General features: G+C 35.8%; 3 protein-coding genes across 7 annotated transcripts; 2 read left to right on the top strand and 1 right to left on the bottom strand.

Annotated features, from left to right (window-relative positions):
- Positions 1-898: 898 nt before the first annotated feature.
- On the bottom strand, positions 899-13,797 carry LOC111460879 (protein TIC 22-like, chloroplastic). Of its 5 annotated transcripts, none has more exons than XR_002713484.1 (10): positions 13,781-13,797; positions 7,216-7,302; positions 3,813-4,427; positions 3,654-3,728; positions 3,327-3,383; positions 2,069-2,128; positions 1,900-1,980; positions 1,785-1,820; positions 1,458-1,629; positions 899-1,156 (listed from the first exon to the last, which is right to left on the bottom strand). XR_002713484.1 is itself a non-coding variant. In XM_023104222.1 (9 exons), the coding sequence occupies exons 2-9, from the start codon at positions 7,279-7,281 to the stop codon at positions 1,546-1,548; spliced, it is 1,074 nt and encodes a 357-aa protein (XP_022959990.1). In that variant the 5' UTR covers positions 7,282-7,302; positions 7,702-8,169; the 3' UTR covers positions 1,329-1,545. The 5 variants fall into 5 exon arrangements, 1 of the variants encoding a protein (XP_022959990.1); XR_002713482.1 differs by lacking the exon at positions 13,781-13,797 and adding an exon at positions 7,702-8,168; XR_002713483.1 differs by lacking the exon at positions 13,781-13,797 and having other exon boundaries at positions 7,216-7,319.
- Positions 4,768-7,118, top strand: LOC111460878 (pentatricopeptide repeat-containing protein At4g14190, chloroplastic). Its single transcript, XM_023104221.1, has 2 exons — positions 4,768-5,189; positions 5,780-7,118. The coding sequence occupies exons 1-2, from the start codon at positions 4,797-4,799 to the stop codon at positions 6,938-6,940; spliced, it is 1,554 nt and encodes a 517-aa protein (XP_022959989.1). The 5' UTR covers positions 4,768-4,796; the 3' UTR covers positions 6,941-7,118.
- LOC111460877 (signal peptide peptidase-like 5) lies at positions 8,582-24,722 on the top strand. The gene is made up of 14 exons (XM_023104220.1): positions 8,582-8,821; positions 10,487-10,642; positions 13,459-13,570; positions 16,242-16,361; positions 17,326-17,480; positions 17,942-18,121; positions 19,955-19,989; positions 20,083-20,239; positions 21,136-21,189; positions 21,256-21,348; positions 22,441-22,583; positions 23,566-23,636; positions 24,287-24,370; positions 24,459-24,722. Exons 1-14 carry the CDS (start codon positions 8,675-8,677, stop codon positions 24,539-24,541), a joined length of 1,590 nt encoding a protein of 529 aa, XP_022959988.1. The 5' UTR covers positions 8,582-8,674; the 3' UTR covers positions 24,542-24,722.
- Positions 24,723-25,332: the final 610 nt, after the last annotated feature.

Below are 25,332 nucleotides of genomic sequence, written 5' to 3'. Positions count from 1 at the left end.
GCATAATTGAGGCACTAATTGGACCCTACACCCTATATTTGATTATCATAAACAAAGTTGGAGGATTAGATGCAATTAATATTCCCTTTTGATTAATCACCTTTTTTTTTTTATCCCAATGATTTAATGTAAAATATTGAAACCCATCACTTCATAATTATTCTCTCACTCAAACACTAACAATTACAATTAATATTCTAACTTTACAATTTAAATTTAGTAAAACATTATTTTATTCTTCTAACTAATTAATTGGTTTTTAGCCCTAATCCAATTCTATAGCATCATTATTTGAAAGAAGAAAAAGTAGAGTCACGTTAAAATATATGAAAAATAGAATATCCAAAGTCCACTACTAACAAATATTATTCGTTGTAAACCTCACCATTTAAAATGCATATGCTAGAGAGAGGTTTTCATACTCTTGTAAGAAATATTTCATTCTCCTCTCAAACCGATGTGAGATCTCTCAATTTACCCTCGGGGCCCAACATCTGACTCTGATACTATTTGTGCTAGCAGATATTGTCCACTTTGACCTATTACGTCTCCCAGTTTTAAAACGCATATACTAAAAAAAGATTTTCACACCTTTATAAGAAATGTTTCGTTCCCCAGTGAACGTAAACGGTAACAAATTCCTTGTCTCACCCTAAGATGAGAGGTAACATGGATGATTATTTACATCTTAACCCATTAAATGATGCTCGGGAATAACTTCACTTGCTCCCATGACTATTACTCCTCGGTACTTTCAAAAGAGTCTAAATATTACTATTAACTAAGAAATGCCCATGTTTTTTAAAACAAAAAATGTCAATATTAAGCTTCAATGGAGCCTAAAACCACTATCAACTAAGAAAAACATCCTCCCAATTTCTCTACAACAAAGAAAAAGTGATCCAAAATCCAAATCAGAGCAGAAAATATATTAAACTAATGTAGACATTCCATAAAAGCTACCAGAGAAAAGGATGCAGAAGGCTATGATAATGTTATGATATAAATTATTGAATACAGCTCAAAAGAGCATGTAGACACACACACACACTACCAAACCCCAGAGACAAGCAACAAACCAGGCGTGGAGTTTGGTGGGATTCCTTCTCTTAACACAAATGTAACAAAAGATCCCCTCCCTTCCAATCATTTGAACCTAAGAAACAGTACCTAAATCATTGCCAAGTCCAATAACCAAGGGATATTTTAAGGTAGCAAGAGCAACCAAGGGATGTTTTAAGGTGGTAAGAGCTGGCAGCTTAAAAGGCTAGTTCGATAATGCTTTTGATTCTTGTTTGCACAATTTTAAAGAAAGACAGTCTAAAACATGTTGCCAAAATTCGTATATATTCTTGAAATCAAGAAACAAAAAAGTTCTAATAAAATAGTTGCCAAAATGAACAAGAACAAACAAACTAAAGAGGTTAAAAGAAATTACAGAAGCATCAAGATATTACCTCAACTAAGTACCCTACTGTATCCATATAAGGTTTTTGTATGATGAGACAAATTTGGCAGCAACTATCTCAGTTTCTATGCGGATGCCTAATGCTGTTTTTTGGGGTCAGTTGAAACATCAAATCCGGGAGGAATGAAGACTACATCATCCCATGTTGAAATAGAATTATCCTGTCAATGAAACAAAGGTTTACAATTATTTGTCTCTCAAAAAATTTTTAAAGACAGTGGAATAGAGTAGTTTCTTAGAAGATAGAGAGAGTGTTCCATGAAACTTTATTTGATAAGAGAGTATCTAGAAAATAAAAAAGAGTTGGGCCTCTCACCTTCATTCCTTTTATAATGTCTTCAAAAGCAGCAACCTACAAGATTGAGAAAAAAAATGTTAAAGTTCCCATCTACAGAACATGCTTCAGTACCAAGAAGCACAGAGAGCTATACCTGTACATCCCCAGGTCGGAGGGCAGGATTCATTTGATTTTGGTCCTGAGATGCTCTTTTAAGAGAATTCTCCAAATCCTCCTAAAAAAATCCAAGAATGAGAGTTATAACAGTGAATCCATGTAAAAATGGTACTCCCTGGTCAAGAAAACTACTCTTCATAACTGACCTTTCTGAAAAAGGCAGGACGGTAACTCTTGTTTTGGCTCCTCAGTATCAAGCTCTTCGACTATGCAAAGTGCATAAACTTGATTATATCAGTCCCAAATGTTTAGAAATCCTCAAACAAGGTAATATTAACCAGATCAAAACAAAAACAAACTCATGCATACAACATAACAATGACTGGGAAGAAAAAAAAAACTTCATATAGCTAAGCGTTCTTTAAGTTTGAAATCGGGAATAACATTTAAGTCCATTAATTTCGAAATTTTGTAATCTAAAAATTTGAAGGTATATTTGATTCCCCAAATAGGCAGCTCAGAAGAGTTCTAACTCCATGTGATTTGGCTGCCTATTTTGAATGCATTAACCTACAAATTGCATTTTGAAAGCACAAAATGAGGCAACATGTCTCACGATTGCCTCAAGGCAAGAAGCCACCAAGAGGCATAGTGAAACAGCCACAGAATCAGTCATACAGTTCTCAGAGCCTTCAGTTAAAACAGCACAAAAATGGATTCAATTACAACTAAATTCTCAAAGTCATACAGTTCTACATCATAAACAATTATAATCTTTAAAAAAAAAAACAAATGAAAAAGGATTGGTATAAATGGGCATCGAGTTAATTGCTCTAAAAAGTTAATTTACCATCTTTCAACTCAATTTCAGCGTTCAATCAATGGAAAAGAAAATGTTAAGAATTAAAATTGAAGGCATTAATTAAATGTTAAAATATAATCATACAGCTTTCAACAAGGCAATAAGTAATCTCATACTCAGAAAAAGCATAAAATCATTACCATGACTGTTAATTTCAACAACATAATTAATAGATTGCAGCACTAGTGAAAAACAGAAGTTTTGGCTTGATATGGGACCGTTTGAAGACATTTTTATTCTTAGTTTTAAGTTTTTGAGAGTTATGCTTAGTTTCTAACATTTTCTTCTAATTTACTTCTAAAACTGTTTTGAAATCATATACTAGTTTTCAAATTTCTATTTCTTATTTTTGAAAATTGACTGAGACGTCAAAAGCACTTATTAAGAAAGGAAGATTTCAGAAATACTTCTGAAAAGTGAAAACCCATACAAAGAGAACATAATTTTCAAAAACACTTGATATTAATAAGGCCCTGCAACCCACATAAAAGGTTAGCAGTGTCCAACCAGTACTGCTTTCTCTACCATTGAACGTGAACTGCATAGTGAACAACAAATGAATTACAGATACCAATTTCGAGTTAGAGATGTTAGATATTAACCTGGAAAACAGGGACCCCAGGAAATCCATTATCAGAAATGCCAGCCTTTTCTCTTTCCTACGCAGGCAAAATAATATTGTTAATGTACAAACAAGAACATAATAAACAAAGACGATGACAAGCGTATAGATAGAATTATTGGCCTCAGCCACAAGTATATAGAGGGAAACAGCAAAGGACTTTCTGTACTGAAGGGAAACAAGCAATTAGAAATTGTAATTTGACATTTAAAAGAAAAAATAAAATAAGAGAAACCAAATTCAAAAACCATTCCCGCCCTCCAATTTGCACCGTAGGGAGAGATAGAGAGAGCGAGAGAGAACTTACGCTCAGAGCGTTTTTCACCTGAGAGCACTCAGGAATCAATCTGAAGGCCACCCCATTAACATGAAGCTGAAAAACCTGCAAAAACAACCAACAAAATTGGGTTGGAAACACGAGAAGTTCTTATCCACACCAAACAGAGCGGAAATTAGTAATACCCACTTTATTCAAGGCAACGGTCACCACTTTGGACCCGTTCTGCGCTGAAGGATCTACTGTTCCAATATGCCCAAGCAGCGTTTCTGCATCCTCCTTATTAAAGCAAAATAATCCCAGAGATTTTGCAGTCGAAGCACCAGAAACCAAGACGAATTCCTCAGACGCATTGCTGAGGGCATAAACAGGAATACCAGCCAGCCGCTCTTCGATGGCTTCCGTCGACAAGGCGACAGTAGGCCGGGCATATGGGCGAGGGGTCTTCGCAGTTTCAGCAATCCGAGCCCAAACCGGGTTTTTAGCAACGGGATCAAAGGCTGAAATTCTGGAGTCAAGTGCACGTTTCGCTTGGTTTTGGAGGCTCGAGAAGGTAGATTGAAGTTGGGATTTGAGGGAAAGAGGGGGATTGAAGGGCGGAAGGTTGGAAAGGTTGTGGAGTACCCCAGAGCACTGGTTTTGGAAGCCGGCGAGAGCTTGACGCAGGTTGCATTCGAGTTGGCTGGGTTTAGGCAACGAAGAATTTGGGTCATTTCCTTGGGAACTCATTTCGTCGGGAGGAAGAAGGGAGAGTGTGGTTTCGCAGTTGCAGAAGATAGTAGACTCAATGCCAAGGTGCGTGTTCTTCGCAAGGGAGAGAAGAATCAAAATGAGCGAGCATGACGCAAAAGCCTCATTCGAGGGGTTTACATCAAAAGAGGTAAATTTTGTTTTGTTTTAAAAAATAAAAACCCATTAAGCTTATAAAGATTGGATTTTGTAAATTTCTTTTTAAGATTTGAGATGAATGGAGTTTTTTAAAATTTAAAAATTTGGGTCGATTACTGAATTAACTTCTTTTTTTTTTATTTTAATGTAACCAATCCAATGATAAAAATATTTTACACTTGGGTTAAAGTTTTTTAAAACAAAATATTAATTTTTTTTCTTATTAATTAATTTTTTTCTTTCTTTTTAATAGCTTTAAGATTTAAGATTTAAGAGCGGAGGCTTATGAGCGTCCCGATGGAAACTTGTGTTCTCCATTGTTGTTACGACCCCTTCCGACTCCGATCCAAACACCCTTCTTCTTCTCCACACCCTTTTGACCTTAATAAAGGCAGCAGCTGCCTCTCCTCCAGAATCCCACTCCCAGAGCCCTACACCAAGCTTCTTCTATCCCTACCCACTCGCGCAGTTCCAACGCATAGTCCTACAAAGCATGCGACTCTATTAGTCGACACTTTTCACGAACACCGTACCCTAAAAGCTTTGCTCTCCGACCTCCAGAAAAGGGATTCCTGTCCTTTGCTATTACTTAGACAACATGGAGATTGGAACAGAGACCATTTCTGGCTCGTTGTTAAATTCCTCAGAAATGCTTCAAGATCCCATGAAGTCCTTAAGGTGCGGCTTGTCTCTAAGATTTTAGGTTCAAATATTCTTTGGCTTCTCTTAGTTTTATATGTAGTGATTTAATTCTATGCTAAAATGTTCAAATCAATCTCATAAGCGGAGTGGAAAAGAACCAGAAAACAAACAAAATCTAAAGCAATTACAAACAAAGGAGCACGCCCAAGAAACTAAAAGACCCATCAAACTAAAGCTCAACTCCAAAGCAAACTCCAACCATAACAGTTGAACATAAGAATAGAAAAGAGCCAAACAAGAGAGCTAAGACCTCCAAAAATCAATAATCCAACTGAGAAACTTCAAGAGCGAAAGCCCCAAAACCCAAACTACCAAAATAGAATGCAAAGATTCTTATATTAATGAAGCTTTACATTAATCTCCTGTAAACCAGGAAAAGTTGATAGAAATAAGATTCTTATATCCTATTTCTTTTTTCAAATAACAATATATTTTCTTCGGTCTTTTCCGGGATGCTACAGGGATTGATTATTGAGTACCATTTAAGATCTATATAATGGCTTGGATCCAAGTGCTTTTGCAAGTTCTAGTGCCTGTGACCAATGAAATTTTGAAACTTTGTGCAGCTATTTGATACATGGAAGAGCATCGAGGGATCGCGGATCAATGAAAGTAACTATGAGAAAGTAATAGTTCTATTGAGTCAAGATGGTCTTATGGAGGATGCTGTATCATCTTTTCAAGATATGAAAAGTATTGGCCTTCGACCATCTTTAGGTACTTACAATTCGCTCATCCATGGTTTTGCTGCAAGGGGCAAGTTTGAAATTGCTATGCTTTTCATTGATGAGATGAAAGAAATCAATATGACTCGAGAAGCTGATACCTATGATGGCCTAATTGAAGCCTATGGAAAATATAGAATGTACGATGAGATGATCGAGTGTCTGAAACAGATGGAACTGGATGGATGTATTCCGGACCACATAACTTACAATTTGCTTATCAGAGAGTTCTCCAAAGGTGGTTTGCTTAAAAAGATGGAAGGATTATACCGAAGCATTCTTTCAAAAAGAATGGATTTACAGTCATCTACCTTGGTTGCCATGTTGGAAGCTTATGCCAAATTTGGTATCTTGGACAAAATGGAAATGTTCTACAGAAGGATCCTGAACTCAAAGACCAATATGAAGGAGGATCTAATCAGAACTTTGGCTCTAGTTTATATTCAGAACCATATGTATTCAAGAATAGAGACCTTGGGTATCGATCTTCACATCAAAGCTGGGAAGACAGATCTTGTTTGGTGCCTGCTTCTTCTATCACATGCTTGTCTATCAAGTCGAAGGGGTATGGACTCTGTTGTTCAGGAAATGGACAAAGCTAACGAAATTTGGAATGCGACTGTTGCAAACATTTTACTTCTAGCTTATTTGAAAATGAAAGATTTTAAACGGCTCAGAACACTGTTCTCTGAAATACGAGCAAGACATGTGAAACCTGATATAGTAACCATTGGAATTCTATTAGATGCAAATAACAAAAGTTTTGATGGAACCAGAATTTTAGAGGCATGGAGAAAGATGAACTTGCTATCCAGAGCTGTGGAAATAAACACCGACTCGCTTGTTTTAGCTGCATTTGGAAAAGGGAGGTTCCTTAAAGACTGTGAAGAGGCATACGCTTCCCTGGAACTTGTGGGTAGGGAAAGTAAAGTTTGGACTTATGAAGAACTCATTGATCTAGTTTATGAAAACCAGGGGGGAATGGGACTGAAAACCAGATAAAATAGCTTGGTATGCATGTGCCTGTATCAATTTTTTGTAGGGATTTGACGGCCATTGACAACCAGGAGAGCTTTACAGTGGGGAGTTTTATATGTTTCGTTTGTTGTAAATTTGATGTACTTTTAATGGTTATTACTTCACTTGAATCAATGGGTAGTACAAGTAAGATTAGTTGGTATCTTTTTCTGCTAAAGCCCTGAAAAACAACTCTATTTCGTTAGATAATCTTTTATTCTTGTGTGCATCTGATTGAATCAAGTGAATAAGATACTCACAAATTTCTCCTTGATCGTCAATAAACACATTTTCGATTTCTTAGTCTGTTTGAGTACCCCCATCATTCTTTATCGTACATTTGGTACCTGCAAGATTGAAGGGACTACGTTTATGTTAGAACTTTATAAATTTATAATTCAATTAATAAGTCAAATACTGTATTACTGAGCATAAGACCAGAAGTTGGAAAACTAAAAAGTAAATTTGAATTGTGGACAATTTGTACAGAACATAGAGGACCTCTCCACATATCTCCTCGTTGCATGTGAAGATGGATTCGGAACTTGTCATAAATACCTATGCATAATGCAAGATGATTTCCCTCACGAGATTTCATACGAGTACATCGTTGTTCTTAATTAGGTCATGGAATTTTTTTGTCCAATAATTTAAAAGCATTCCATAACAATGAAGCTACAAGGAAATAATAAAAATCCATCACTCTTTCGACAACGAAAATACAGAACATACACAGAAACCATTACCATATACACTTGGCGAGGACTCCACGCCAACACGGCATAAGAAAGCCGATCCAAAACTCCGGCAATGAAATTATCGCAAATGGATCCATCACCGTCAGCTTCAGTCACATCACAGAGCTTGTGAACAAGATCGGTGACTTGGCAAGCAATGGGATCATCGTCGTAGGAGAAGAGCACGGCGATGAAGGAAGGGACGATAAAGTGAGAGTGGAAAGTGAGGAAGGTGGGGAGTAATGGAAGCTGAGAAAAAAGCCCGAGAGAACTGGAAGAGAGGGGATCGGAGATGAGGTTGGAAAAGCAGAGAAGGCAAATCGTTCCTACTTCCTCCTTCCTGTGTGTGAAGGCAAAGCGATGATAGGTCGCCATGGAAGCATGATCATGGAAGAATGGATCGATCCTGTTCTTCCTGTGCTGATTCGCGGTCTGGATGTTTCCCTCGCCGAAGAACACTTCCGGTAATCTCTTCGAGAGATGGCGGGGCTTTTCGAAATTTTGGCGCGGAAATGGTGAACTTTTCTATTTATACCTCCCACAATGTACGGCAAAAGACTTTTATTTATTTATTTTTTAATTTATTACAAGTTATAAGATATTAGGAATATTAATTAATTAAAATTTAAAAACTTAGAATATATAATTGAAATAAAATACCAACAATAAAATAATAATATTGTTTTAACGAACTATTTTGAGGAAATTATGTGCACCGTACACAATTTAAGGTAACTGGGTGTATGCTATTTACCAATGGTACCCTATTTTTATCAATTATAATTTGATTGTTTTAATAATTTAATTTTTAAAATTAAAAAAAAAAAAAAAACCCAATTTTGTAATTCCGTTTTTAAGCTAGAAATTTGTTCTGTTCAAACGGGTAAAAGATACAGGGGAAGAAAACGCCATCCGTTGCATTCTTCCCTCTTCCCCTCCCACCCGTTTTACCATCTGAATCCGAGGGAATACGGGGACTCACATGGCGTTCTCTTCTTCTCCGGCGAGATGTCCAAATATCCATCTCTTTTCAATCCTGTTTATCCTTTTTCTCTTCGGTATATCGTGTGTCTTCGCCGAGGATGTCCCCGCTCCCAAGTCCGGCAATTGCAATAATCCATTCGAAATGGTACTCCCACCCTCCCTCGTTTTGTTATTGTTGTTTGTCATTTATCTGGCATCTTCGGTTCTGATCGTTTTAGCGTTGGCTGTATCTATTCCTATTGTTTGTTTGTTTATTTTGGGATGGATGATCGTGTTGTGAGACTTGCGCATGATTTCTGAAAGGATTTAGCTAAAGCATCTAGCGTTCTGCAATGTGATTGAGATTACGGTTTTGAGTTTCGTCTGCGTTTATTTTCAGGACTACAAATAGATACGAAGTGATTGATTTAGCCTGTTTGTTGTTTAATTTTAATGACAACAGTAATTTTCTATGGTGATTCTTGTAAAAGTGGTTTGGATCAATAAGCTTTGGAATCTCCTTTCTCCTTGGAAGAGATTAGGAGGGTGGTTTTTGGGGTTGAAAGGAATAGAGCTCCACCTACAGATGGTTTCACTATTTCCTTCTACTAGATGACTAGGATTGCATCAAGGATGATTTCTACAAGGTCTTCGTGATTTTTATGAGAGAGGTTCACGATGATTCCTTGAATGAAATCTATGTTTGTCTTAATTCTAAGAAGGTAAGGATGAGGAAAGCCAAGGATTTCAAGTTCATTAGCCTGGTTACGAGTGTATATAAAATCACTGCTAAGGTCTTGGTCGATTGATTGAGGAAGGTCATTCATAATACGATTTTTTATTCTTAAGGAGCCGTTATTGACGTGAGGTGAACAAAGCTCTTATTACTAATTAAGCTATTGAAGATTATAGGAGCCATAATCAGGAGAGTGTTACCTCGAAGATCAATTTTGAAAAGACTTTGGACCATGTGTGTAGGGACTTCTTCAATAAAGTGCTTTGGAAGAAATGCTTTGGTTTTAAGAGGAGATCATTCTACCTATCCTTAATTAAGGGCAAGATGAGAGGTTGGATTCTAGCCTCAAGAATCCTAAGAAAATGTGATCTTCTTTCCCCTTATCTTTTCTTGTTGGTTGTGGATATTTTGAGTAAAGTGTTTCCAGGGGGAGTGGAGAAAATTATTATTCAGGGGACTAATTTTGTAATTTTTCGAGTATACTTCTAGCTAGAAGAATAATAGAATCAAGTGTTTGGTTCTGCACATTAATTGTGATCCTTATAAGCTGGCTAATTGGCTTCTTTAGTGGATTGCAAGACAGGTTATATCCCTTGTTCTTATTTTGAACTTCCTTGGTCATAATCCTATGAGTTTGTTGTTTAGGAACCTCATTTTGAAAAATGTTAAAAAAGCAACTTTTACTTGGGAGAAGAATTTCTTATTTAAGGTGGGTCGACTTACTTTTGTTCATTTTGTTTTGAGTGAATTTTGACTTCTCATTTACTTCATCTTCTTGTTTAGGCTCCATGTTTCCATTAGCTGTTGGCAAGAATTTAGAGAGGATTATGAGGAGCTTTTTGTAGGTATGAGTTGATAAGGGGAGGGTTCTCATTTAGAAAGTGGGAGGAGATGGAAGTATTCTCTTATTTTTTTAAAAAATTATGCTAGAAGACAAGATTGACAAGTGATTATTGACTGCCACATTTTTGTGATATTTTTTTATTTTATTTTAATAACTCAAGCATTTGAACTTCTGAATGAGTATCATAATGAGACGTTTCCCTTTAAGCATGTAAAGAAACTAAATTTGTCTTTTTGTTGCACATTCTTCAGGTCAAAGTTAAGATCTGGGTTAATGATGCCGAAGATGAAACCTTAGTTGGTTTAACTGCAAGATTTGGGGCTTTGCTGCCTTCTCAGGCTGAAGATGATCTCAAATTGCCAGCTGTTTTTATGAATCCTATAAATGGCTGTTCTAGTTCTTCAAAGGTGATGATAACTGTTCTTGCTACATTGATTGTTAAAATTGACCTTTTGGTCCCAAGAAGAGATTACATTTATTATTGAATGATGGAAAAGGGTATACCAGTATATATTAGTGGACAGAAGCTAAACAACTTCTAACTATCAATTTAACAACTTAATAACTTAAGAACCAACAAACTAATCAGAACTGATTAACAGAAATAGCCCTCGGCTATACAAAAGGTAAGGGGATAGTAGCAGGGGAACTAAAGAGCTACATCACCTTTAAGTTTAATTGATTATGTTTGAGACGTTTTATTATGCTTCTGTATAATCATGATAATATTAATTAGTGCTGTTTTATAATTTTTCACGCGTCCATTGGAAGAAATTATCATTAATATTTGTAACTCTTTTTTCTTTTTTTGAAACAAACAAATTATTTTATCGAAAAATGAAAAGAGACTAATTCTCAGTAGATTCAAACTTCACAGGGGAGAGAATACATAAAACAAGAATAAAATAAAAAAAGAAGATAAAACACAAAGAAAATAAGAAAGCATCCCAAATAAGACATAAATTTAAGAAGAAAAGATCATCAAAGGTCTGGAGAGAGAACACCATGACGAGACTTGAAATCTTGCGGAATCAAACCAAACAAACCAAGGATGAACTGAGATAGACTAACCAACTACAAAACTGTCCATTATGAGCGGTAGCCTTCACTTTTTTCAAAGTTAAATATTTTTCTTATATAAAATTCTATGCATATTCCATAAGATGACCTTATTCAAGCATATTGCAAAATATGCTGGATGAATGGAGCTAGAAACAAGTGAAAGTTTCCAGTCTGGAAAAACAGCCAAATCAGGTTCCACTACCTCAATATAATCGTGATCAAAAGGAACCTATTTAGAAACCGTGTACATTCATTTCACGCTGTTTCAAGATTTTAATTGCAATACAAACCTGGTACATTCGTTTCCCATTGTTTATGTGGAAGGTTGTTTGAAGCTAGAAGGGCGGATGTAAATCTCCCTCTATATCTCTCTAAAATATGACAAGGATGAGCAGCGATGAATGGTAGCTTGGGTTCGTGACTTTCTTGTGGAAGCTTCAAAGGTCAGTGACTCGTCTGGTTTTTAGAGAAGAAGAGGACTGGTTTCAATAGTTTATCTTCTTTCAAGTTCTGTCCAATTCGAAGTGGAGATATGACCTCTCGTCCTTGGAGAAGTTTGAATGTAGAAGGCCTTTTTTTAAAAAAATCTTGAGGGTCTGAATAGCAAGGGCTGGAATGCATTGATAGGTGAGTTTAAAGCGGTCAAATATGCTTAGGAAATGGAATGGGCCTTTGTGTTTGGGTGTTCAAAGCCGTTAGGAAAGGAGTAAAGGTATGGGTTGGACCATCCACTCCTTTTATGAAGGTTATAAATCCTTTAAATCTTCAATAGTTAGTTTGATGGTGAGAGAGAAGACTTAAAAGGAAGGGTTTTGGTGGAGGAAGGGAGCTCACAAGGAATTCGGCCAGGGTCTTTGATGGGTTTTTTGATTGAAGGGGTTCACGGTTTGCCTTTCTGTTCTAGGGAGCACGGGGTGCTCTTCTCCCAATATGTTCGAAAGCAAATTTTGGAGAAGCAAGTACGCAAACTCACAACCCCAACAAAAGAATGCATATGAATTCACCAAGTACAAATGCTCCATTCTCCTTGGATTATTGAGATAAATTTTGGTGGGATTTTTAACTGTACGAGTATCATTGTGCTTTGACTGATAGGGAACCGACAAATGTTGTATCTTTCTTTCGTTGATTGAGGAGCTCCTGTTAGGCTTGCGAAGAGGGATATTCATTGTTGGATCCCCATCCCGTCTAAGGGATTTTCACGTAGCTTATTTTTTTGTTGGTTGTTGAATCTCTCCCCCTTGTGAGTCTATCTTTTCTTATCTGTGAAAAGTGAAAATTCCATAGAGATTAAATTCTTCACTTGACAGGTTAAAATTTTCACTTTATAGACCTATGAGAAAGATGCCTTCATTGGTTAACTCGTTTTGTTGCATTCTCTATTGGAAGATAGAGGAAGATCTGGATCACCTGTTGTGGAGTTGCAATTTTCCGCGGTCCGTCTGGAATTATTTCTTTGGATAGTTTGGTTTTAGTGAGCTAGAGAAAGATATCACGAGAGATGATTGAGGAGTTCTTCCTACATCTGCCTTTTCGCGAGAAGGGTAGGCTTTTGTGGCGAGTTGGTTTGTATGCTTTGTCATGGTGCCTTTGTGGTGAGTGAAACATTGGAACTTTTAGGGGAGTTGAGAAGGACCCTTTTGAAGCGTGGTCCCTAACAAAGTTTAATGTTCTTTCTGGGCATGAGTGACGATTTTTTTTTTTTTTGTAATTACTCTTTAGGTCTTGTTTTACTCGGGGCTCCCCTTTTGTGGGCTTAGTTTTTTTGTATGCCTGTGTATTCTTTCATTTCTTTCTCAATGAAAGTTGGTTCTTTTATGAAAAAAGAACTGGTCCATGACATTATCTAGTCTAGAACTACTCTGGTGTGGGTCATGGAATATATATTATTTTATTTTATTTTATTTTTAAATTCAAAACCGAACCTGTTATTGTGGTTTCACTATTTCGTAGAGTGTTTAATGTTAGGTTAGCTGATTCATTTGATTTGCCTTTTTAGCCCTTTCAATTTTTTGAATTAACATTTTAGACATGAAGATATTGTTTATTTGTTTTACTTTACTTACCTGAATTGATGTCAAATCACTCGTATCTTCCCAAGCCATTAACAGTTATAATATACTTTACTTTTGTATTTTCTTTTCCCTCTCTCTCTCTGCAGCTATCTAGATCAGCTGCCTTGGCTTTACGTGGTGAATGTGACTTCACAATTAAGGCCGAAATTGCACAGGCAGGGGGTGCTTCAGCTCTGTTGGTAATAAATGACAACGAAGGTTGACACTTTCCTTGAGCTATAAAATATTATGTTGGGTGCATATTAGGTATTTTATTTTCCTAGATTTAACTTAAGGACAGAGTGGGTATGTTAGACTCTAATTGTTAGTGCATATGTGAAGAAGGTGTCAAAAGTCAATTAATGTAAATATGAATGTGAAGAAGCTTTAAAAAGGGAAACTAGGGGTCGGTAGTTAGAGAAGACGCACCTGATTATAGGCGGATTCCCATGTAGGGGGCATTTGTTCTCTTGTAAAAGGTGTAGTGTTTTGGAGAGACCTTCAGCCCCTCAAATTGGCTGAAACTTTTGTGGGGTGAATTGCGCAATTTTGGTTACTGTTTTGGCCACACAAAAAAAATGCATACGATACTTATAAGTATCAGACAATGCTGAGAATTGAGAAATCACAAGAAAATGGCTGAAAAGATATTGGAATAGCGCTTGGAGATGAACGAAAAAGAACTGGAAGGGAGAAGGGATGAACTCCAGAAGATTCTGGCAATGGAGAAATGGCTGGAAAAATTAGTATAAAGGCTCCTTCCTCTCCCCTCCCTGTCGAACAATAACTTAAGATTATACTGATTAGACTCCTTCGTCACCGGCAATGAAAGGAAAGATTAATCTTTAGGAAAACTGACTACGGATGGGTCGGAAATGTAACCATAAGATTCCATTCTTATTTCCGTAAAACTATTCACGACCTGACCCATCTCCTCCTCAAACCTGGTTTCTCTAAAATATTTAGTCTTCATTCGACGGTCCAACCTGCGGCGAATGGGAAGGCCCACTCCAATTCTTAGGTGCAATCAAGCTACTAGCTGGAGGGTCCTCCCCACGATCTAACATTCAAATGGCTTGGGGGGTTTCCCTGGAGGGTGTGAGCTTGATAAGACCGTGACCAATACCCATGGGCTTGGGCCCAATTAGACTTTTCTTATCCAATTCCACAACCCTATTTTGGCTTGTCGGTACAATTAAGTTTACCATTATCCATCAGCTTAAATATTTGGGTTAATTGGTGATTTAACATGGAATCAGAGTAGTTGGTCATGAGTTTAAACCCCTCTTATGTTATTTCCTGCCCAATTTTATATTTGATTTCTCCTTGTTGAGCCTTCTATAAACTTTGATGAAGCCCACATGTGAGGGAGAATGTTGATATAATTAAATTTAACCTAACCCAGCAGCTTAAGATTTTGGGTTAGGTTGGTGATTTAACATCATATAATGAATATTAGAATTTCGAGCTCGACATTGTACATCTGATCAGACTTATTTTTCAAAAACTTTCCCAAAGAGTGGCTTTGACTTTTCTCCTTCTGAAAGATGTAACCTTCGTGACAACCCATTCTTGGCAATTCCATTATTGGACCCTCATTGGCAGTCATATATTGAAGTTTTACCCTTCGAGTATAATGCATACCTATCCACAAGACTGTATGATAAACTCTCATGGACGAATGATTGAGATTCTAAACCTTGTTTTTACCCTGTGGGTAGGCCCAATATTCTGTTTTATTGGAGATAAAAGTGGAGGTTCATCGGTATTTCCTGCCATAGAAACGTAAGGATCAGTCTTATGGAGGCACAAATCAAAGTCAAATCTAACTCTGTTTGTTTCATTCCATTATCATTAAGCTGCCTTCTTCACTTGTCAGAGAAGAATTCGCAATGCAGCTTCAGAACCTCAACCATTAGGGATTGTGGATTGTTTTGAATTTCTGATTCACCAATAAAGAGGGGAGAGAAGCAACCAAGGATTTTGGAATTCAAGGGTACCGATTTTGGAAAATTCCCCTAAAACCAAGGATTATACTCGATCACTAAAATCCTTCCCTAAATTTTCAGGCATATTTTCAAAAGGAAATAAACTTTGCTCACGTGCCTTTCACCTGAATCGATCAACCCCAGTTATCCCTCGGATCTCTCTTTCGATAGGGCCCACAAATTTACGATCAGGGTTTATGGGATCCACTTCAACCAACCCTTTGACTTTTGTAGAATCGGACACAAAGGACTCTGTCTCTAGCCTTTCGATTGACCACTCTTTCTCATCCTAGAACTCCTCCCCTTGATTAAACCCTCCAACATCTTCACTTAGCCCTTGATCTCACCTTCTATGAAGAACCCCAATCCCCCATCCCGATTGCAGCCAAACACCTCTAGCTGTTTTAGCCCCACTTCACTCCCTTTTCTCCCCTCTTTCGTAATTCATACATCAATGAATTTTTTCTTTTTTAACAGAAGTATACTTTAAATTTAAAAGGGAACAAATAAAAGAGAAAAATACACAATCCCTATATTTTGGACCGAGATAACTTGCTTGTTTGGACCAAGCCTTTTAAACTACAGTGTAAAATTCGAAGATAAAACCGTAAAGATTATGTAGTCTGTTCAAGTCTTTAGAATTTCCTTCTTAATCTTGAATGTACGGACGTTTCCTTATATATTATTTTATCTGGGCTTTGTAATTATTTGTGTTGTTTTCAGCGCATGATAAATTTGTCCAAGGCGGATAAGAATTGTAGTTTAGCATGAGTTTTATTAACTCTTCATCTATGTTCACAATGCTTGGTTGAATAATCTGAAAATGTCATTTAAATTTATGAAGAAGTTAACGGCCTGACTTTTAGATATTGAATTTGTAAACTGTTTTACTGTTGACCTAGATCTTTACAAGATGGTCTGTTCTGAAAAAGACACTGCCCTTAACATTTCTATTCCTGTTGTGATGCTTCCCAAGAGCAGCGGAGAAACTATTACAAAATCTATAACCGACGGCAAGAGAGGTGAGCCTTTCTATTCATGCATTTTCAAAGTTAATGAAAAATTTTAAAATTATCACGTTATGTGCTCTGGTTTACTCGGTATTTCATATTTAAGATTAAATCTTAAGCTAAAGATGGTTCTTTTTTGTCAATATAGATGAATATGCCAAAATGATCGACTTGAATCCTGCTAAATGAGAGGGCACCTAGCTCAAAATCTTTGGGATGCTTATGATGGCCTCAGATCTTAGAACTAACTTCTCTCAAAGGAATTTGAGCCAGTTGCTCTGTTATAGGTGACACCATTATACATGGAAGAATGGAAGAAGGGGCTTGCCCATATAACACCTTAAATGGAGTCAACTGGAAGTATGATGTATGATTAGAGGTGCTGTTTAATTTATCTCTGGCCAAGCTATCCATTGAGACCACTGTTTAAGAGTAGGAGCCATTGTTTAGTATCATAATTTGGTTTTCAAACCACAATTATCAACCTTCGTTTGCTAAATCAAGTAGGGGGTTGATACATTGTTCTTCACTTGAATTAAGTACCCTGATATTTAAGTAATTATTCAAGGAAAAAAGAACTCACAAAAATCTTGTCTTGGCTTAGGCCAAGATGGCGAACAACCCATCAAAGAAAAGATTTGGGTGCTATATGAGAAGTATATGGTTTTTAAAGGGGAATACATTGGGATTACTTTTCTAAGAAGGGAATAAATTGGGTTTCCTTATGCAGGTGATCAACCACAATGAGAATTAAAGGTGACCGAGCACCATGAGAGTTTAATCATCACTTCACTTCCTTTTTTCTTCTTTTTCCTTCTTCACCTTGAAGATGCTGGTGAAGAATCCAACCTAAGTAAACACTGTATGGAAGGCGAAGTGACAAATCATTACTGGAATTAGTGACATTCAAATAATTATCTTGTTGATAAATTTTGTTCTCCAACGTGTTAAGTTCTAATTACCTTTGTCCTTACAGTGGAACTTCTATTATATGCTCCAAAGCGACCAGTTGTGGACTTCTCTGTTGTGTTTTTGTGGATGATGTCTGTTGGAACAGTTGCATGTGCTACACTTTGGTCAGACATCACTGCTCAGCAGACCGAGGAGCGCTATAATGAATTATCACCAAAGGTGCACTCATAATTCATCGTTGTGGGGGAACAAAATATTGCTTCTAGGTGTAAAGCAAGTCTTGAAAATTCTCTCATTGTTTCATCCACAATTAAGGCTTTGATTGATGTCAAGATCATGCATCTGAATGAGTACTCAGTTTTTATTTTATTTTTTTCATGATTTTCTGCGACTCATGGTTAGATGACGTAGGTTGCTTTGCTATGAGGAATAGATGTTTGTTTCCGGGTAACTCTAGATTGAAGAATCTACAGTCTATTTGTAGATTACACATCACTATGAAATTGGTCTTTAATGTGTTGACTTAAAGAATAAAAATTATTTTTCCATGGTAGATTATTTTACTTTCCTACCATTCACTTTGATAAATTTTCTTTCGGGATGACATCCCTTTTCTCTTGAAATTATGCCTTTTTCTGATCTTACGAACTTCTCTCTCTCTTTTTATTTTCTTTGACCAGGGACCTTCCAATATCGAAGCAGGCAAAGATGACTTTGATAATGAAACTCTGGATATTAATGTACAGAGTGCAGTAGTATTTGTCATTTCGGCATCTAGTTTCTTGGTGCTGCTATATTTCTTTATGTCCTCGTGGTTCGTTTGGCTGTTGATTATAATGTTCTGCATTGGTGGTGTTGAGGTAATGACATAACTCTTGCATGTATGTTTTGAGATTTGTTCTAAACTAGGATAGTAATTCTTTGTTGTGAGAAAATGTAGTTCATTTTCCTACTTGATCCTCGCCTTGGATGCTATCATCACATTTTCTTCTTCAAGTATTATAATTTTATATAATTATTTATTGCCCGAGAATGCAGAATGGTGCCTATTCAATCTACATTTCGATTGTCATTCTGATAATGATATTTGGAGGATCCAAGGTAGTGACAACACCAAATCTAATAAACATATTCTCCCTATTTTTTAATCCTTGATTTCTATTGAAGCGTGAAGAAAACCACAAATTCTTCTTGACTTCTATACAAGCCTCATTGCAATCTAACATATTAAGAGTCTTGGAAGATATACTCTCAAGACCACCAAAGTTATGACAAATAGATTCAAACGTTCTACGATCCCAAAAGGTTAGAAACAAATTCTTGATGGAGATCCATTACACAACCTTCAAGAAAATTCAAATGACTTTGCTTTTTCTTGAGGCTACCTTTAGATAAGCAAATGTTAATCACCATAGAGTCTCTAATTACTTTCAAAATCAAAAGCCTTTGATGAGTTTCCACCCTTAAAATTTAGTAAAGCCTCGTCTGCCTGGAAAGGATTAATTGAAGCAGAGTTCTTAAAGTGATCTTCCAAAGCATTTTTAATCTCCTTCTAATTGTTGTGAGCATACAATCTAAAAACAACCATTAGCTCTTTGAAATTTATTTTCACCACTTCTTTGTCTTTCAAACCCATTGAGAATCAGAAATGGAACTTTTCAGCCTTACTTAAAAAATCTATTGAGATCTCATTGGCTGGAAACCCAATCCTCAGCTTTCCATTTATGTTCTTTGGATACATCCCCCACACTACAACCGAAAGAAAAAAAAAATCTCTTTAAGACAATTTAACTAAATCCTTCGAAACATGAGAATTCTTGAGGAAGTCTTTTAGCATTTCCCAAAAAATATACCAACCTTTTTTTAAGAAATTCACAAAGACTCGAATCAGCTTTTATCCTCCAGAAGGTGGCTAAACAATGTAATCTATGAACCAGCCAAAACAAAACCTTCATTTTGACAAATGAGTTGTACCACTATCATCTCTAGTTTGCTTGAGAAGTTCTTAGACACTGGAAGAAGCAAAAGATCTACAAGCAAGCCTTACAACCAGCGTAAATAGGATAACGATGAAGGAATAATCATCTTGTTCTTCACATCTTGAACAAAGAAGACACCATCTTCAAACTAAATGCTAAAGTACTTATTATCAACACAGCAACTCCTTTCAGCCATAACAAAAGAAAATAAATAAATAATCGAAAAGAAAGGAAAAATACGAAGTTGATAGTCCTTTGGACGGTTGCCGAATGAATGACAATGAAATTGATAGACAGTGCAAAATCAATGACTAAGGAAGAAGTCGGTGTTGACAGTGGAAGTGGCCACGACGGGCTACTGAAGCTAACCAATCATGGAGATAAAAGACCTTTCACAAACTAGACCCAAAGAATAAGATTGAGAACAAGGACGGATGCTGAATTGAGATTGTGTACAAGGACACAACAAAGGCGATTAGTCTATGTTAGTCTGTCGACGACAAATAGTACTGGTGGCAATGCGACGACTTTTGAATGTCCACTTGAATTTTGATACTTAACAGGGTCTTACCGTGGGATATTATAGTTTTTCTGATCAGAGTAGTTTCTGTCCACATTCCATTCAAATATTTTCTTTTTAATGGGTTGTCTTTTAGTGTGTTTTTATCACAGCTCTTTAATGTCTTTAATAACTTGTGAAGGCTTACCTTGCAGGGTATGCATTCCTGTATATTAGGACTTATATTGAGGTATGTTTGCTTGCATATTTATTCCTACAACTTATGAGTTGTTTATATGGTTTCTTTCTATAATTTTTCTTGTTTATATCATTCATTGAGCAGTAGATGCAAAAATTGTGGGAAGAAGACTCTGAATTTGCCTTTAATAGGGGAAATCTCTGTTCTTTCATTTGTTGTGCTGCTTTGTTGTATAACATTTGCTGCCGTCTGGGCTCTGAATCGACGTTCATCATACTCTTGGGCTGGCCAAAATATTCTTGTAAGTATCCTTTTTGCTTTCTTTTGTTCTTCTAATTAATCTCTTAGTCATCATATTCACTGATGGCGAGAGTTGTTTCGAGCATATTTTTTGGAAATAAAAGGGCCCTATATCTACTTTTCTCCTTGGAGATGAGAAATCATTTGATTTCAAATTGGTTTGTTCACTTGCTCCAATAGGATTTTGTAGGCCAGTCCTGGTTTATTTTGAGTGTATGGAGGGCGAAATTAGCCATTTCTTTTTTGTTTGAGTAAATAATATATTGGATTTTATGTATTTTGAAGATTCTATTACGTTCTCTTTGTTTCCTGATTGACTTTTTGAATTTTGCTCTGAAAAGTTATTTGGAATTTTTTCCTTTGACCATTCTATTTCCTTTGTTCACGTCTCATGTACATTGTACAACTTTAGTGGGATGAGAAGTTATCAAGCAGAATGGCATGCTTGCATGTTTATTCGGATCGCGACATAAATTTGAGTGAAAGTTTTATTTAGCTTTCTTTAAAAGAATGTCTTAATTTTCACCAGCATCGTCTAGTAGTCAATTTGGTAAGCCATAAACTATATTACAAACTATATTACTTGACTTTGAGATTGTGACTTATATGATTGGTATAGATTATGTTGTTTCTTGTCCAAAAGTTCTAATATCAATGTGAGCTGATTTATTAATCTTTAATTTTATTGTCATTTTCATGATTGGCCCCATTTTTCTCGTTTAGATTGTTCATGTGCAATCACTGGTGTAGCCATTTTACTTAATTTTACATTCCGTTCAAATTGTTCTCGTTCTAAGGTCACCTGTCTTTTAAGCCTCATGTTTCTGTAACTTTGCTGCTTCACTCTTTATTTGATCTATTTCAATGCTTACATTTTAAATTTTATGTTCTTAATAGGGTATCTGCCTGATGATAACAGTCTTGCAGATGTCCCGATTACCTAATATTAAGGTATCCCAAGTTCATCCATTTGGTTCATATACTGCTTCAAGGCCCTTACAGTCTTAATTATCTCAGGTAGCAACGGTACTTCTTTGCTGTGCATTTGTCTATGACATCTTCTGGGTGTTCATATCCCCAGTAATATTCCAAGAAAGTGTAATGATTGCGGTAAGTATATGAATTTTTCTGTATATTTACTTCGAACTTAATTTCCAATCAAATTCAAGTAGTGTAATGATATATACTCAATAAGAGACTATTAAATGAACATAGTGCGGTTTCAAGTGGCATGTTTTGTATGTCACCTGTATTTAAAGTCTTATGTTTTTGGGTTCTCATGTTGTATGTTGAGTATTTTTCTTGCTTGGGTTTCCTATTCTTTCTTTCCGGCACTATATTTGGAAACTGACTTGTTGATCGTATCTTGCTAAGAAGTCTAATCTAGCTAGAAGATAAAACTGATTATGATTGTACAGGATAGATTTCCTCCACATATTAGGCTTCTGCGGTTATGGAATAGATTTTCCTTTTCCTTCGTCTTTCTTCTAGATCCACTTCACTTTTGTTTGGTGAACGTAAGAGCTCGATTATGAATATCCTTCAGCTATCATTCCAGCTCTCTCTCTCCAAGCCAAATAATATATTCTGGATTGAAGTATCCAAGGCTACTCTTTTGGATATTTGATTGTGGAGTTTCTAATGGATTTTTTAAAGATAAATCCACTATTTGGTTGGATTGTTCTGAGCTTACCAATAGCAATATCAAAGCTTCTCGAAGGTGTTCTTTATCCAAACTATTTGTTGGATATTTAATCCAAGTTATTTGTAACTACTGAGGCCTTTCTTGTAGGATTTAATGTTCTTTTAACCGAAAGAATCAAGGCACCAGTGCTTCAAATCAACACAATCAACTACCTTTGCCACTTCCAAAATAGAAATGATTGTTGAATAGGAAAATGTTCTTTTTTGTTGCTTGTTTTTGGCAGATCTTATTCTTCTGTATCCTTACTCTTATTCATGAAAAAAAAAATCTACTTGAAATAAAGTACTTGATAATGTAATTTATTGTGTTTTCACAAGGAATATTGTTAAGATGTTTAATGGGGTTAGATTAAAATATCTAACAATATATTTACTGGGGTTAGTCTGTACATCTCATGCAATTTCTTTCTACTTCAAAAGTTCCACTAGCCCACTTTATAATTCCCAAAATGCATGGAATGAAATTTATCGTGTTGGATATGTTTGTAACTTTTTCAGGTTGCCCGCGGGAACAATAGTGGTGGGGAAGCCATTCCAATGCTCTTGAGAGTTCCTCGCACCTTTGACCCTTGGGGCGGCTTCGATATGATTGGATTTGGAGATATACTCTTCCCTGGTTTGCTTGTTTCGTTTACACACAGGTACTGATGTCACTTACATTACAATGCCACTAGTATAACACAGGACAGTTTGTGTGTAAGATTTTTCTGCAAGCCGTGATGCATATCATTGAACAATCTACAAGATGGAAGTTCTAAATCATAATGCAATTTTTTTGATATTTGAATGGTAGATTGATATTTCTATAAAACCTTATTTCTCCATTAATTTAAACAAGTCCTCTTGTTTAACTCTAAGTTGAAGCATTTTCCTGCTAATGTTCAATCCTAGAAGTCCTTACTTCCCTCTTGAAATCTTATACACATTTGATCAAACTATTCCCCTTCATTAGAATTCAATTTTTATTGTTTAGAAAATGCATTACATGCTACAGGATTAGTGGAGATGTCGAAGAGCACTTCTTGCACCATTCTTTTTTACTTTAACGTTGCACACATTTTAAATGCTAAATATCCACTAGTGTCTTACTAATCTGGAGTTTTTATCAACTTCACCGGTTGAAGTAAAAACTTCTTATCTTAAGCAAAATAATAAATAGCAGTGAAGGCATCTACTTCCTTCCCTTGAGGTTGGAGGTAACTCCACTCCCACATTGCTCCCACGTTTTCTGTCTGAAAAAGAATAGGAAGATTTATCAAAGATCCCTAAAATAAGCAATTATGCAATTAGTCCATGTCTTAAAAAAGAAAACAGAAATTATATCTCTACAAATAATATCTTTAAATTACAGCTCCATTCTCTAAGAGGGTGTAGGTACCCACTTCGATAATTGCACATATCATATGTTAATGCCATCAAGATAAAGTTTAACTAGCTGAAATTCTAGACCTTGGAGGACAGATCGAATGATATGCAGGACTTGCATGTGGATATTGAATGATGAAAATATAACCATGTTTACCATTTTGAACTGTTAATAGTTATGTTCTGTACTTATGTTAATTTTTTTTTTTTTTTTCCACTTTATTAGTTCATTCTCTTTATGTTGGTTTGTTAACCCAGATTTGACAAAGCAGAGAAGAAAGAGAAGTGTAATAGATATTTTCCTTGGTTGCTCGTTGGATATGGAACTGGTGAGGACCTTTTCAGCATGTTTTTTTCGATTATCTTTTTCATTTCGATTATCTTTTCAGCATGGTTGCTCGTTGGATATGGAACTGGTGAGGACCTTTTCAGCATGTTTTTTTCGATTATCTTTTTCATTTCGATTATCTTTTCAGCATGTTTACTCGTTGAGATAGTCCCCTATAGTTTTGGTGGCCGCGAAGATGTTTTGTAATTATTTTTCAGCTCTTAACTTATTTTTATGAAAAAAAGAAAAAAAAAAGTTTAGATTTAAGGTTAGATGGGGGAATGGAACTGAAAGAAAAACCGCCGGAAAATATAGGTCTACTTTATATATTAGCTTGGTTGATGATAATATACGAAGACTCTATTGTCGCGATTGATGATGATCAAGAAACGGGAGATATGAATGGTTGGAACGAGGATCTTAAAAACAAAACTGAAATTTCATATACATATAGTAGCTCGCTAACATGTTCTTTAGCAGCGTTCTCCCACTATCCATTTCTCTTTTGTGCAAACTCTCTTTGTAACAAGTTGATTAACACATAGATACTTGTTTTATAAACGACTTGAAATCTAGTTGTGTCTACATTATATAGTTTACAAGAACTAATCATTTTAGTCCCTTTAATGATATTGGATCAACCTTTTTCAGGTCTCTTCTTTACGTATTTGGGCTTATATTTAATGAATGGACATGGCCAACCTGCACTCCTTTATCTAGTTCCATGCACTCTGGGTAACAAAGTTTTGTTATCTTTTCTTTTTTTCTATTAGATCATATCCCAAATCTTAAATTTACCACGTTCGTTTTGATTTACATGCAGGTGTTACTGTTGTTTTGGGTTTGATCAGAGGTGAGATTGGTCTACTTTGGAATTATGGAACAGAAGCTGCTGGAGAACCTTAAAGGTTTTTCCATTCTTTGGTGGTGAGGAGGGCACTTTTTTATAATTTTAACATCTTTTTACTGTATCCCCAACACTTGATGTATCTATGAGAAACGTATTTCTATAATTTGATCGGCGTTGAATGGCTCCAAATTTATATATTCATTTTTTAAAATTTAAATAAAATATCGTTCATCTCCATTTTTAACCATTCGAAGTAGGGTTAAGTTAGAATCTCTAACCATTCAACCATTTAGAGACTTGAATTTCTAACCTCTTAATTGAAAGATGTGTCTTAGCCAATTGAGATATATTGAGATTGACAGCTATTCAAAGTGTTTTATTACGAGAATAGCAGGTTATAAAAATTTTACAAGAAGTTCACATTCATTTTATTATGAAAGTTTTATATTCGTTTGTGTTTCAGATAACCGAACATTTTCAACATGTGAAAGAAGAAAAAGAAAACTTTCATTTTATCTTCTTTACAATTCTACACTTGAAGTCAATTGAGCACTATTTATGGTACCATTATTTCAATTGATTGATTATAGATTAGCTCCTCATCTTTGACCATTACAAGAAAACCAAACCATTTGGAACAAAGGAAAGAGCTGGGCTGTACTCTCGTCTCAACCTAATGTCTCAATCATGTTCGGTTTTGTGATCCCGACATCTATTTGTACATATGAAAAATGGTCGTAGAAAGAAATGAATTGTCACGAACAGTTAACACGTTCTCCTTTTTGTAACAAATCGTTGTTTGAATGACTATTTTTTTCTAGTAATACAATTTCAAAAATACTTATGC

This window comes from Cucurbita moschata, unplaced genomic scaffold (genome assembly GCF_002738365.1).
Source record: "Cucurbita moschata cultivar Rifu unplaced genomic scaffold, Cmos_1.0 Cmo_Scf00024, whole genome shotgun sequence".
NCBI lineage: Eukaryota > Viridiplantae > Streptophyta > Magnoliopsida > Cucurbitales > Cucurbitaceae > Cucurbita > Cucurbita moschata.
Note: the sequence above shows the minus strand (reverse complement) of the source record. Positions and strands in the feature narration are given on the sequence as shown.

Bases quoted from the DNA above. Each gene is read 5' to 3' on its own strand.
- LOC111460879 (XM_023104222.1), bottom strand. From the start codon at position 7,281: ATGATGGGGGTACTCAAACAGACTAAGAAATCGAAAATGTGTTTATTG. The intron at 3,729-3,812 runs GTGGGTATTACT...TTGTTTTTGCAG, and splicing joins TGACCGTTGCCTTGAATAAA to GTTTTTCAGCTTCATGTTAA. The intron at 3,384-3,653 runs GTAAGTTCTCTC...TTGCCTGCGTAG, and splicing joins AGGTGAAAAACGCTCTGAGC to GAAAGAGAAAAGGCTGGCAT.
- LOC111460878 (XM_023104221.1), top strand. From the start codon at position 4,797: ATGAGCGTCCCGATGGAAACTTGTGTTCTCCATTGTTGTTACGACCCC. The intron at 5,190-5,779 runs GTGCGGCTTGTC...AACTTTGTGCAG, and splicing joins GATCCCATGAAGTCCTTAAG to CTATTTGATACATGGAAGAG.
- LOC111460877 (XM_023104220.1), top strand. From the start codon at position 8,675: ATGGCGTTCTCTTCTTCTCCGGCGAGATGTCCAAATATCCATCTCTTT. The intron at 21,190-21,255 runs GTATCCCAAGTT...TAATTATCTCAG, and splicing joins CCCGATTACCTAATATTAAG to GTAGCAACGGTACTTCTTTG. The intron at 21,349-22,440 runs GTAAGTATATGA...TAACTTTTTCAG, and splicing joins AAGAAAGTGTAATGATTGCG to GTTGCCCGCGGGAACAATAG.